This window comes from Felis catus, chromosome B4 (genome assembly GCF_018350175.1).
Source record: "Felis catus isolate Fca126 chromosome B4, F.catus_Fca126_mat1.0, whole genome shotgun sequence".
NCBI lineage: Eukaryota > Metazoa > Chordata > Mammalia > Carnivora > Felidae > Felis > Felis catus.
Window position 1 is genome coordinate 10724298 of NC_058374.1, and position 13482 is coordinate 10737779.

A 13482-nucleotide genomic window follows, 5' to 3' on the forward strand; every position below is an offset into this window, starting at 1 on the left:
TCAAAGCTAATCTTCTGTGGCCTTCCTGGGAGCTTTCCTGGATGTTCCAAAGTGAAGCAGCATAGTGAATTCCTCGGGAGATGTGAGTGGCCGGTGAGCTTTACTGCGTTACCCTTCCCCAAGATGTGCACAGACTCCTCAGCATCTCTTCACGATCAGTAGAGGAGTCCTCTACTGATGGACGTGTTAGGCTCTGTGTGGGCCTGACACGCTGGTATTTGGCTCTGGAACCTCTTCCCAAGTTTTACCACCGAACCTATTGCAGCCGTAAATTTAAAAAGCCCTGGTGAGGAGCAATGGGGAGGTGTTGATAAATAGAGCCATGGAAGGTGAGTTATTATTTGGGGGGCGGGGGCCTCTTAAATCCAGAGCTCTTAACTGATACAATGAATTGTCAAAAAAAAAAAACAAAAAAACAAAAAAAACAAAACCCTGTTAACATGGGACAACCATAAATTAACCTGTGGGCAGAACATCATGTTTATCTTTTCAAAATTTCTGCTACGGGCAGAGACCCCTGAATGGGTGGATAAAGGTGGCGAGAGTTGTACAGTCCACGTGCGTGTGAGACTGTGTGAAATGGACAAGGAAGAAACGTGAGAAACAGCACAACTCAACGGCGTTGAGTAGAAACCGGAGGGCGGAGACGTGGCCAAAGCACCTGGCTCATCAAACTGCGCTCGTCTCTGCTAATCCCCCAGAGGCACCTGCCAGGTCACTTCCCATCTCCGAAATGGAACAGAACCGTCTTTGGTACCGCCACCGGTGGCAGTGGGAGAGGGGCATTCCAGAGTGATGCTGACCCCTGAGGGGTCGCCCGCCCTGGTGCCTGCCACAGCCGCTGACCATCGAAGGGCATCTGTGGCCATTGTCGGTGTTTAACTGCCCACCTACAAGGGTGTTCGAAAAAGAAACGGGCTAAAGGGGGGAGGTCCATCCCCCGAATCGGATTGCTAAGCCATCTGGTGCTGCAGCTGACCTGAAAATGAATCCGGTAAATCTCAGACCTGAGTTACAGCTGGCATGGGGAAATCTCAGAGACAGGTGGTTCCCTTAACAGCTGTACATCCAGTTAGGGTAGGCAAGAAGGAAAATTCCAACTCTGTTGAACCTTCATGGATTTTCTGGGATCTTTAGTAGCCCCCGGCCCTTTTGCCATGATAATGACCACATCAGGGCAAATCATATGTCTCTCCCTTCCTTGGTTGAAATAATCTGTGCAGCTCAATGCTTCTGAGATTTCAAGTGGGCATATCAAGTGGTGGATGGAGGGAAAAAGACTATGGTTGTTAGCCAGGAGGGTACTCCCAGAAATGAGAGTCTTTCAAGCACGTTTCTACTCTGGATTAATACAGACTAGTGTCTCTTGAGGGGAATAACCACACATTGCTGTATCTAAGGGGGCTACTTAAATTTGTAGTTCCACATACCGTAAATTTTAAGACAACTTTAATCAAACGCTGTTTTTATTCAGTGAATTAGTATGCATGCTGAATGAAGTGCAAGCAAAGAATAATTTTGACTTTCAAAAAAAAATGTGTTGTGAATGGAACACTTCAGCTGTATAGCCATGTTGTTTTGAGAAGGAGTTGAGGCAGACCTGGTTTTTATTCACTGATTGAGAGGTAATGAAACTAAGGTACAGAGGAAGTAAGATGTTTCTAAGTCACTCAGGAACCCGAATGTGTGAAACCAAAAGTAGAATCTTGGGGTGATATTCCCAATCCTAATGTCTTCCCCCAGAACCCCCACGATTGTGCAAATTGTTCATTGCATGCGGGTGCCCAGCTGAGACCACAGGTAGAGGCAGAAATTCAGCCCGGACTCCGCTCACCAAGCCTTGGGCCATGGCAAGGGGCTGTGCCCATCTGGAGATGGGACACCTTTTCCCAAGGTGCCAAGTCTGTTAGTGGAGTCTGAGGGGCCTGCGCTGTTGGGTTGGGGTCGGGAAGCAGATCACCATGTTAGCCAGGATATTCTTCTGTGCGTTACAACGAGAAGCATAGCTTATCTTGGCATAATCTCTAAAAACTCTTGTCTAAACGGATATAGAGTCAGGGAGGCGAGAGCTGTGCACAGTTTGAAGGGGGTCTGTTGAGGTGACCCTGATTTCACCGTAGCAGTTGTACAGGCAGAGTGGGCCCTGGGTGAGACTGGAAAGTGTTTGAGATCTGGGGTATCTTCCCATCTCCCCTTTTGGACATGAGGCTCCTTTCCCCATTCCTTTCCCCTCTGCCTCCCGATGCCGCATCACTCTGACATCAGCTTCAGACTTGCCCTTTCTACACACACAGTGACACCCACACACACCTTGTGCTCACTAAGGACGTCGTTCAAAAGGAAAGCGCTTTAACCAAATTCATACTAACATGTAAATAGCTGGGAGCGATTAGATGTTTCCGTCCCCCAGGGCAGCATTTTAATACTTAAGTAGGAAATGAACTGCACCTTCCTGGTGGATGTCAGGCAGTGAGAAGGCGTAGGGATTCTGTTGCAGGGTTGAAGGCAGGAGAGCTTTCTTTATTCCCAAGACCATCGCGCGTTGGTCTGAGCTCTTCCCGTTGGCCCCACACATGGGGTTCACTCACTTGGATCATCGTGCTTCTCACTGCTTTCATCTTACTGTCTTCAGCTGTCTGTGTTCGGGGCCCCTGCCCTTCCACGGTCCCCGTGGGCCAGCATGAACTCCGTTCTCAGCTCTGAGCCTGGCCACGCTGGCCTGTGTTCCTCGGCTTCTGAATTGCCTTCTTTCCTGGCGAGCCTTACGGCCTCACACCTTCCACTCCACCCCTCAGCCTTTTTCCTAAGTGTCCCACTCCCCAAACCTGTCTGCTTGAGAGCATCAGACTCTGCCTCAGTTTTGAAGCTCTGGTGACCAAGGCTGAAGTCAGGGGCCTCCCCCATTGCCCCTTCTCCGGCAGCCAACGTTGTAAGCCCGTGAGACAGGGAGACGGGGAGAGGGAGAGAGGGAGAGGGGGAGGCGTTACCGAGGTTCTCTTAGGAGCTTTTAGAAAGCAGAGGTTATGTCTCTCTGCGCTTTTCTTACTCTAGCAAGCCCAGTGAAGCATAGTTGGTATTTTTTTTTCTTCTTAGGTGTTTATAGTGGGTTGCTGGAAGCTGGGATTTGACTTCCCTGTTTAAAGTTACTCCTGGATCCAGGGCACCTGGGTGGCTCAGTCGGTTAAGCATCTGACTTCCACTCAGTTCATGATCTCACCATTCATGAGTTTGAACCCCGCGTCGGGCTCTGTGCTGACAGCTCAGAGCCTGGAGCCTGCTTCGGATTCTGTGTCTGTCTCTCTCTGCCCCTTCCCCCCTGCCCTGAAAAATAAACATTGAAAAAAAATTACAAAAAAAATTTACTTCTAGATCATAAGCACATCCTGTAGCTCATCTTGGGTTCACTTCATGCCACTGAAGCCAAAGCCACTCATTAATTTAAAAACGTTTTGTTAAAAAAAAAAATCTACAATCAGGCCACATAACTCTGGTCAAAGAAGTCAGAATAGCTGAAGCAAAAAGCACGCTAAAAATAAAAATGGTCAGTCTGTCCATCTGTGATTTTTTTTAATTTTTTTAATGTTTATTTATTTTTGAGAGAGAGAGAGAGACAGAGTGTGAGCAGGGGAGGGGCAGAGAGAGAGAGAGAGAGAGAGAGAGAGAGAGAGAGAGAGAGAGAGAAAGACACATTATCTGAAGAGGCTCCAGGCTCTGAGCTGTCAGCACAGAGCCCGACGCAGGGCTCAAACTCATGGAGCGTGAGATCATGACCTGAGCCGAAGTCGGACACTTAACCGACTGAGCCACCCAGGCGCCCCTGTCTGTGATTCTTTCAAGAAACTGCACAATGTTCACTTTCTTCCATTGTGCCAATGAATGCCTACATTTTAGGAGTTCCTAATCCTTGGACGCCTGTGGTATGAGTGCCAGGAAGCTATGATTGTTTTCTGCTTTCTCTAGAAGGTGAGGTTTTGTATATTTAATCTCAGTACACTGAAACAAAATCAAATCTACAACAAGTTTCCAAATTTCTTTTCCAAACGAGGAGGAAGCATCATAGATGTATTTAGGAAGGCTGAAGGAATGGAACTGCACTGTATTTTCCCCTACGTTTTTGAGTGAGTTTTCTTTTCAAATTTGTATTTAAATTCTAGCTAACATACAGTGCAATATTGGTTTCAGGAGTGGAATTCAGAGATTCATCCCTTACATACAACATGCAGTGCTCTCACAACAGGTGCCCTCCTTAATGCCCATCCCCCACCCACCTCCCCCCATCAACCCTCAGTTTGTTCTCTTAAAGAGTCTGTAGTTAAGAGTCTCTTATGGTTTGTTTCTTCCTCTCTCTCTTTTATCCCCCTCCCATACATCCATCTGTTTGGCTCCTTAAATTCCACATGAGTGAAATCATATGGTGTTTGTCTTTCTCTGATTTATTTTGCTTAGCCTAATACACTCTAGCTCCGTCCACATCGTTGCAAATGGCAAGATCTCATTCTTTTTGATGGCTGAGTAATTTTCCGTTGTATGCCACGTCTTCTTCATCCATTCATCAGTCGATTTACCATCTAGGCTCTTGCTATAGCTTGACTATTGTTGACAATGCTGTTGTAAACATCAGGGTGCATGTGCCCCTTCAAATCTGTATTTTTGTATCTTTGGGGTAAGTACCTAGTCGTGCAGTTGCCAGATCATAGGGTAGTTCTATTTTTAACTTTTTGAGGAACCTCCTTACTGTTTTCCAGATGGGCTGCACCAGTCTGCATTTCCACCAACAGTGCAACAGAGCGCCCCTTCCTCTGCATCCTTGCTGACACCTGTTGTTTCTTGTGTTGTTAATTGTACCCCTTCTGACAGGTGTGAGGTGGTATCTCATTGTGGTTTTGATTTGTGTTTCCCTGATGAGGAGTGATGTTCAGCATCTTTTCCTGTGTCTGTGAGCCATCTGGATGTCTTCTTTCGAAAATGTCTATTCATGTCTTCTGTCCATTTTGAATGAGGCTTTATTTTGAAAAACCAGAATGCCAATTTATGATTCTGAACTTCTGCTGCCTTATGATGCCAACCCCCTGCTCTCAGCTGTGCCGTGTTTTCCAGCCCTTTGCCATACCCCCTTCGGTCCCCAAAACAGAACCGAGGTCGATGCCTCAGTTACGCATTTCTTTCATGCTCCTTGCTCTGCTTGGTGTACGAGGACCTCTCAAAGCCCGCCTCAACTCTGTGGCTCCGTGCTTCAGGACCGTTCAGTACAGTCAGGCTGAAATATTTACAGTCTTCATGAGTGCATCTCCCCACTTTTTTTCCCTCCGTCCAGCTTACAAAGACAGCTCAGAGGCAGCATCTTTTTTCTTTCAATTTTTATTTTTATTTTTTTAACATAATTTATTGACAAACTGGTTTCCATACAACACCCAGGGCTCATCCCAACGAGTGCCTTCCTCAATGCCCATCACCCACTTTCCTCTCTCCCCCACCCCCCATCCACCCTCAGTCCATTCTCCGTATCCAAGAGTCTCTTACGGTTTGCCTCCCTCCCTCTCTGTAACTTTTTTTTTTCCTCTTCCCTCCCCCCTCCACCTGTGAGTGAAAACATATGGTATCTGTCTTTCTCTGACTTATTTCACTCAGCATAATACCTTCCAGTTCCATCCCCATTAAATTTTTAAAGATTTTGTCCACTCCCTTTTCCTGAGCCTAATTGTGCTAAGAAACTGTATGCTAATGAACAGATCGTTAACTGGTTTCTTTATCCGATTTAAGCAGCTACCTTAACCAGTATCTTTAGCTACAGGTTGGAGGTCAGCCATCCTTCAGAGGACAGAAGTGATGGTCTAAGGCTTCCACACCATTTTCTTTGGTAGAGGACGTTGGTTAGGAAGAGGGGTTTTGCTGGCCTCTCCGGAGTGGGGGGCGGAGGGGGCATTCAGCCTGGACTCCCATCAGCTCTTGGAAATAAGGAATCAGAAGGTTGCCCGTTGATGTGCTATAGCCGTATCTAATAATACATGGGACAGTGTGTCCAAACAGATGTTTGGAGACGTGACCACCCGTCCTGTAACTAAATTTCCAAACTAGTTAAAATAGTCTTTCATTTTGGCCAACAAAAACTAAGTATCTCTCATATGGACCTTTGCATTATGATACCATGGTGCAGATAAGGAATAAAGCACTCTTTCAGCTTTTAAGAACCTCATAATCCAGTGGTCTAAAGTATTGGGTTTAAGAGAGTGTTTCAAAAGTGTGACGTTCTAGAATATCCCTTCAGGAAATTATAGTTGCTGTAAGTTTCTGCCTTTGTCACTGTGATTAAACACTTCTCCGTCTGTACTCGCTACACACGCCCCATTAACACGTCACCCACCACTTCTGCCCTCATTCCTGAAGAGCTGTGTTCCAGGTAGTTGGTGCATAGAGTTATGAATTGATCTCCAACGTGGGTAAAGCTCATAAATGTGGTTTGGGTGAAAGGCATTGGTAAATGCTTTAGATGTTACTACTGTTCTCATGCACTTGATTATTTTTAAATTGTGCATCCTTTTAAGTAGATTATTTGTTCGCCGTAGTCTCCATTATATCTAAGCAAAGCACTCACAGAAATTTCTAAAACCTTTTCATTTCTCTCTGTAGGTTGTTGTTTCGTAACATTTTATACAAGAAAAGCTGCACTTGAGGCCCAGAATGCACTGCACAATATTAAAACTTTACCTGGGGTGAGTCGGTTTACTTTTGTACCAAAATCACTTTATTGCTTGAAAATGGTCCTTTCAACTGAAGGTTCTAGTGGCAAAAATGACTTTGGTCTTTTGAGGAGTGTGTGCTAACCCTTCTGTTCCCCTGCAGTAGCCAAAGCAGCCGGCCGACCCATAAAGGAGCTTTGGCATTAGTGCTGATGGAAAGAGTTCTCAAATAGTATGTCCCCTGGTTAGAAAATCAGAGTGACCCCACTGCGCAGCAGCGGCCGCCAAAGAGTATTGGGTGGGCTGAGATTTTAAAAGGGGGAAAAAAAAACCCGATACACACGACAGAAGCAGATGGAAAAGGAAAAGCTTTTACTCACCAGGAGCCCCTTTTGAAATTTAGTCTTAGATTTTCCTTTGAAAGGGCAAAATGTACCCTGTATGGCCATAATATTAAACCTCCTCGTGGTTTCTCAACAGTCAGTGGCGGTTAACAACAAAGTCAATGTTTTAATGCCTAATTTGTGACTTCGTGTTGATAGAGAACGGAAAATACAAAGCCTAACAATTTTTTGCCATTTCCTTCCTGGTAATATTGGACGATTAGTACAATTGACAAGAAACGAACTGATGTTGTGTATAGCTGCTTCATCAGAATACATTATTTCTGGGGTTTCATGGCAGTGTTATTTATTGCATGCTGGTGTAAAGTTCCTGGGCTGTTTGGTGTTTTCCCCAGTGACCCAAATATCAGTGATGAGTTCATTCAATGTCGTGACAATGTGCGTTGGTTATAATGAAGAAGGTGTGGTGAGCAAAGCAATAATGATTTTTATTGAACTCTGGTTTAATCAAAAGAAAAGGAAGATAACCCAGTGTCCCCGATGTTTCCAGGGCATAATTCTAGCTGTCGTTTTGTTGTCTCTGTAGACACACACGAACGCACAAGCTCACACACATGTATTTGCTTAGCTACCTTAGATCCATTGAAAATGTCATGGGATTTGTCACGGCAAGATACTCAAGAAAAAGTTTTCAAAACAGTAGTCACCCGAAAGTACTAAATTATGAACCCTGGTCTTCAGTCACACCACTGTGGCTTCTCCCTTTCCCTTAGAGCAAATCAAATAGTGGAAGATTCAAAAAAGCAAGCATGTGATACCAGAACTCTCTGTCCCCGTTTCACGACTTCTTCCTCAAACCCTTTAAGTGGTTTTATTTAGTAAGGCAGCTTTTAGTACATCTCAGTGCTTTGCTCCATGACTTTTAAGTATTATTTTTTAAAAAAAAATCTTTTTAAATGTTTATTTTTGAGAGAGAGGGAAATAGCATGAGGGAGACAGAATCCAAAGCAGGCTCCAGGCTCTGAGCTGTCAAGCCCGTGAATGGCAAGATCATGACCTGAGCTTGAAGTCAGACACTCAACCAACTGAGCCACCCAGGCACCCCTAACTATTATTTGAAATAATTTTATTATTTAAGTATTTATTTTGCTTATAAATGGAAATATTTTTTCCAATGGAAATTCTAGGAGGTTACAGTGTTTGGTCACATTTTCAAATGAAGCAACCAAGGCAAATATTTACTGGTTCGGCCAACTGTAGGATATTCTTGTTTAAATTTCTCAGTCTCCTGATCAGACCCAAAGGCTACTTTGTATTCCCGCTTTTGAAAAGAAATACTTTACAGTAATCCGTACACAAAATCCGTTCTAGGTATGTTTAAAAAAAATACTTGAGATGAATTTATTTAGCATTTAGGGTATATTGATGCCAAATCGCATTCTATTTCAAACTAATGCAAAGCTTGGGTAATTTGAATTCATCTGCCCCACTAAAACTTGCACAGCTACCTGTATGCCATCCTTATAGGTGAAGACACTCTCAAAAACCCAGAGTCAATATGATGAGTGAGCCATATTGAAAAACATACAAGGGACTAAGTCTGCCTCTGTTGGGGACATCTTATTCTGACCCTTTCTTAGCAAACAAGTAGCGTCTTCCGTATTAAAAAAAAAAGTTTTGTTTTTTTTTTTTTTTGGTGCATCTATCTGTTTTTCTCTTCTTAAAAATTCTACATGCAAAAGTCGGGAATGGTGATGTTGGAGACATGTTATTAAGGGCAAGAACTCTGGAGTTGGAAAAGATGGGTTGGGGATTGTTTTGGTTTTCTTTCATCCAGTTCAGTTTCATTTGCCCAATGACTTCGGGCGGGTTAAATGGAAATTTTGAGAAGACAGGTCTGATTTGTAGGCTGATAGCCTTCACAGTGCACACACTGTAGCTACATTTGACACTTCAAATTAGGTAACTGGGAACGGGGTTTCACATCTTGCATTTATGTATATCTTTATCTGATAAACATCACCCTAAACAGCTATAGGAAGAACATGAAAGTGGTTTCCTTTCAGCTGTGAGCTTTTGGTGGACAGGAGGCAGGGGGACCAGACATGAAAGATTAATGCTTATTTTAGGGGAAAAAATATTACAGGGTGCCTTGCTGTTTGATTACAAGCCTTGGAATTAGTCAACATTTCCATAATTCTAAACCAATATACACCTGTTTTCCCACTGTGATGTGAAGGCACAACTTAATTTAACAGAAACCCTGCTGTGCTAAATCTCTCATTAAATACCAAGTGAGTTCGGTAATTTAAAGTTGTAGCACTACTATTTTAACTGGTTGCCTTCATATTATGAAATTAATAAGAAATTAATGATGCACTTTGCCATATGCCTTCAATTTCTTTCTGAATAAAAATAAAAGGGATAAAGAAAAATGCATCACCAGCTGACACTTTAAAGCTTTTCTGGTTGTAATCATTTTTCCTGCGGATAAAGTCCATTAAAAAGGCACTTGATGCCTTTTTTTTTTCTAAAGTATCCAAAACTTTCAGTTGAAAACAAGATCAAATAGCGCTGAGGTTTCCGCGCCCCCCCCCACCCCCCTGTTTCATTTTCTTCTGCAGTTGATGTTATGTATCATAGGGAACTTTTATCATGCAACCAAACTTGATTGATATTTAAGGACCATCTTTGGGTCTTGAGAGAAACAAAGAACTCAGTATGGCAGAGGACAAAGTGCTGATGGGACCGTCTGTTATTGAGTTGAATGTGTTTGCTCTTAGATTTCTATTGGAAGGCACCCTTCCTTCGTGCCGTGTACGGGTCATAGAGACCCTTTCCATAGAGGACGGGTGATGAGGTGAAGGACCAGGGTCTTACTCAACAGTGCAGAGTCACTGAGGACACGTTTTTCACGCCATGTGACTAAGGAAGAAATGCTCGTCATAAACCTAGAAATACAGTATTGGGAATAGGGAGCAAATTCAACAGCTCAGCACAGGGAGAAGCAAAGACTGAGCCTCTGGATGGCATTTCCCTGGCGTGACCAGCTCTCCTCTAGAAATGGAGGCTTGACGCTTAGGCAACAGATCACATCTCAGGCACGCTGCCGTATTTATTCCTGACATCTCATTAGATTAACAAAACTAATAATTATTGAGTGCCTACTGTACGCAGTAAGCTGCAGGCACTAAGCTGTGGCAGTTTATGCCTGCATGCCTGTCTGCCAGCCCTTGAGATGCCTAGTGAGTAAGACTTCCATCACCTGAAGAGAAGACCTTCCGTGTGTCTGCACAGGCAGAGCTTCTTGGGGAACCTGTGTGTTTCCTGCAGAACTGTTAGCCTGACTTTTTCTACAGCTGAGCCATTGGTGTTCCCGGACAGATTTTGGTTGCCTCTGCCTTGACAAGTTTGGCACGTCGGGCTAACACATAGCTTCTTTTGTTTAGGACGGCACAACCTAACTGGGAGAATTAGTCAATAGAAATGTCATCGTCTGCCATTGTATTGCCCAGAGAGAAAAATCCTTGTAGAGGCAACTTGAGAGATTCATTTTGTGTTCACTGACCTAATTTAGCTTAATTAAAAAATAAAGTGAAGACCTTAATCGAAACACAGAAAAACTACCACGATCTTTTCAATAATCACGTGTCCAGGACCAAATATCCCCATGCCAGTGACAGCTCTGGGCCTTACGTTATTCTTTTCTCAAGGTCTTAAAACATATTGTCTCTCGCAGTAAGGCTTTCTGATTGAAAACCTACAGCAGTATCGTTAGAGCATTCACTGTATAAATTAATTTAATTAAGGATGTAATAACAGAGAGGAATACAGTTTTGGAAAAGCTCTTAAATTTTAACAGCAAGGAGGAATCAGAATCTAAATGTCTTGTAAAATATTAATTGCAAATTTCTTCCAGACATTTTCTCTGCCTATGCCTTCCTCCTTCCTTTCTTTTTAGAATCACTACCAGTTTTATTAAATGCAGTTTATAGTAAGGTGTTACTGCCCTAAGAGAACATTTGTTTAGAGCATTCCATTTCAGCGGTGGCTTACCGAAAGGTGTTTTATAAGAACACTTGGAGTGTGAGCGAGGGCTCCACGTAGATTGGAGATATAAAAACAAATGAGGCTGATCCAGTAGGAAGAAGCTGTAAATAAAACTGCCTCTTGGGACGGGTGTGTTCACCCACATGAAGTGAATGAGCCCCTTCTTGGCTTCCCTGGAAGGGATCATTTACCTACGCGAGCAGGCACTCTCCTTCCTGCCAGGCGGCCTTCCACACAATTCTCCATAGAATTGTCCCCCTGTGTCCTTTAAGAGCAGAATGCTGGGGTTTAATATTCTTCCAGCAGAACAGCTTGGCTCTCACTGGGACCAAATTCAATTTGCCCATTGTAATGCATTTTTGAGGTACTCATTTTCTTTGAACCACCTCTTCTAATTATTAATATGTATTTAATGCCTTTGTGCTCAGAGCCATGATGATTATTTTACCATTACCATCATCGTCATTATTTCTGTCGTAAAATCCCTCCAACCCCATCTCATCGTATCATGAAAATCGTGCCCCCCACCAAACCATCTCATTTGAATCCAAGCCTAACTAGACCAGGCTAGAGAAAGTTTTGTCTCAGATGCCATTTATTTAGAACAGGAAGACACCGCCAAAATGTCTACATAAGCAGAGTTAAGTCTTCAAAAGCGTGTTATCATGTAGAACAGAGCATTCATACACTCGTTCATCAAATATCTACTGAATTTTTTTTATTTTAAATGTTTTTATTTATTTTTGAGAGAGAGAGAGACAGAGTATGAGTGAGGAGGGGCAGAGAGAGAGGGAGACAGAGAATCCAAAGCAGGCTCCAGGCTCCGAGCTGTCAGCACAGAGCCCGATGCGGGGCTCAGATTCATGAACCGCAAGATCATGACCTGAGCTGAAGTCGGACACTTAACCGACTGAGCCACCCAGGTGCCCCAGTATTTACTGAATTTTTATTGTTTGCCAGGAACCGTTCTGGGTACCAGGGAATACAGTAGCAACCGTGCTGTTTATAACTGAATCACCCAAAAACAAAGCCAGCCACCATGCCTGTACTTGGTTAAGGTTTAATAACTAGCTCTTGGATATTTCATGCCCAGATGAGCTACTTTCATAAAGTGTTTCCCAAGGAGTCCACCTTTGTTCCCAAAAATGGCACCTTTGCCTACACGTCTTCCAAGTGCTCCAAAATAGAGGGTGAATGTAGATTTGCTGTGTTGTGCACTCCTGTGTGTGTGTGTGTGTGTGTGTGTGTGTGTGTGTGTGTGTGAGATAGAATTTGTATCCTCTACACAGACCCGTATGTATGTCTCTATATACTTAAGATGGGCATATATTCACACACATCCATATGTGAGTATTAATTCAGCCAAATAAAACGAGGAAGATATAGCTTAAAATCCGCCCCCCCCCCTTTTATTTGGCCTGCCAACATACTCTTAACTACTTTGCAGTCACCTTTCTTATATTAGGCTTCGTGAACTGTGTAATTCTCATGTTTGTTTGTCTGTTGGTTGGTTTTTGCTTTGAATCGGGATCATGGCTAATTCATAGTGCATGTGCGAGGGTACTTGAGAACCACCATTTAATGGTGGTAATCCCTGCCTTCCACCTTCTTAACAGAAGAGTAGGTGCCGAATGAGATAATGTATGTAAAGCTTTCTGAGCCCCTGAAGAAATGTGCTTAGAAGACATTGTTTCTACTTGACAGATTCTGTAGGTGTGAACTCTTCTGGGGTCGCAACCCAACATATAAAATGTGTGTGCTGTGGAGTGTGTAAATCGGGACATTTGGTGTGCATTCTTCAGAATTGCATTTGCGGGACTGGGCCTGGGCTGAAATGTTTGGCCTTCCAGGACTTTTCCAAAGCAACTATTCCCCTGCTGTCGGTGCTATTTTAGCAGAACACTTCGTCCTGCCGAAATGAAAGCTAAACAAAAAGTGAGGACTTTTTTTTTTTTTTTTTTTTTAAGTAGGCTTCATGCCCAGAGCAAAGCCCAACACGGAGCTTGAACTCACGACCCTGAGATCAAGACCTGAGCTGAGATCAAGAGTCAGGTGTTTAACCGACTGAGTCACCCAGATGCCCCAGAACTTTTTTTTTTTTAAGATGACCTTGTAAGGGACTATGATGGAGAGTGTCATGTTGTGCCTAGAGGGCAGCTCCCCAGGGCTGTAGCCACCAACTGGAGCTAAGCCAGTGTGGAGGAGAAGCGCTCAAGCTGCAGAATGAGGCCCACATGGGATTCAGGCAGGCATGGCAGGGGTGCTGGGCTGCTCATTGCTTTGGGCCTGAGACAGAAAGTTGGAGGATGAGGGCCGCCTGGCTGGCTCAGTCGGTGAAGCATCCGACTCTTAATTTCGGTCATGATCTCATGGTTCATGAGTTCAAACCCTACGTTGGGCTGTGTGCTGGC

At 43.8% G+C, this 13482-nt stretch overlaps 1 protein-coding gene across 18 annotated transcripts in view; it reads left to right on the forward strand.

The window, feature by feature from the left end:
• Positions 1-13482, forward strand: part of CELF2 (CUGBP Elav-like family member 2) — an 840819-nt gene that overhangs the window by 717476 nt on the left and 109861 nt on the right. For 17 of the 18 annotated variants that reach the window (XM_019833918.3, XM_011283568.4, XM_023256326.2 and 14 more), the window contains one exon: positions 6628-6710. The exons of the other annotated variant lie outside the window; for it this stretch is intronic. In XM_019833918.3, the coding sequence (XP_019689477.1) occupies positions 6628-6710 (83 nt within the window). The remainder of the gene's footprint in view (positions 1-6627; positions 6711-13482) is intronic. 18 annotated transcript variants of the gene reach the window in all.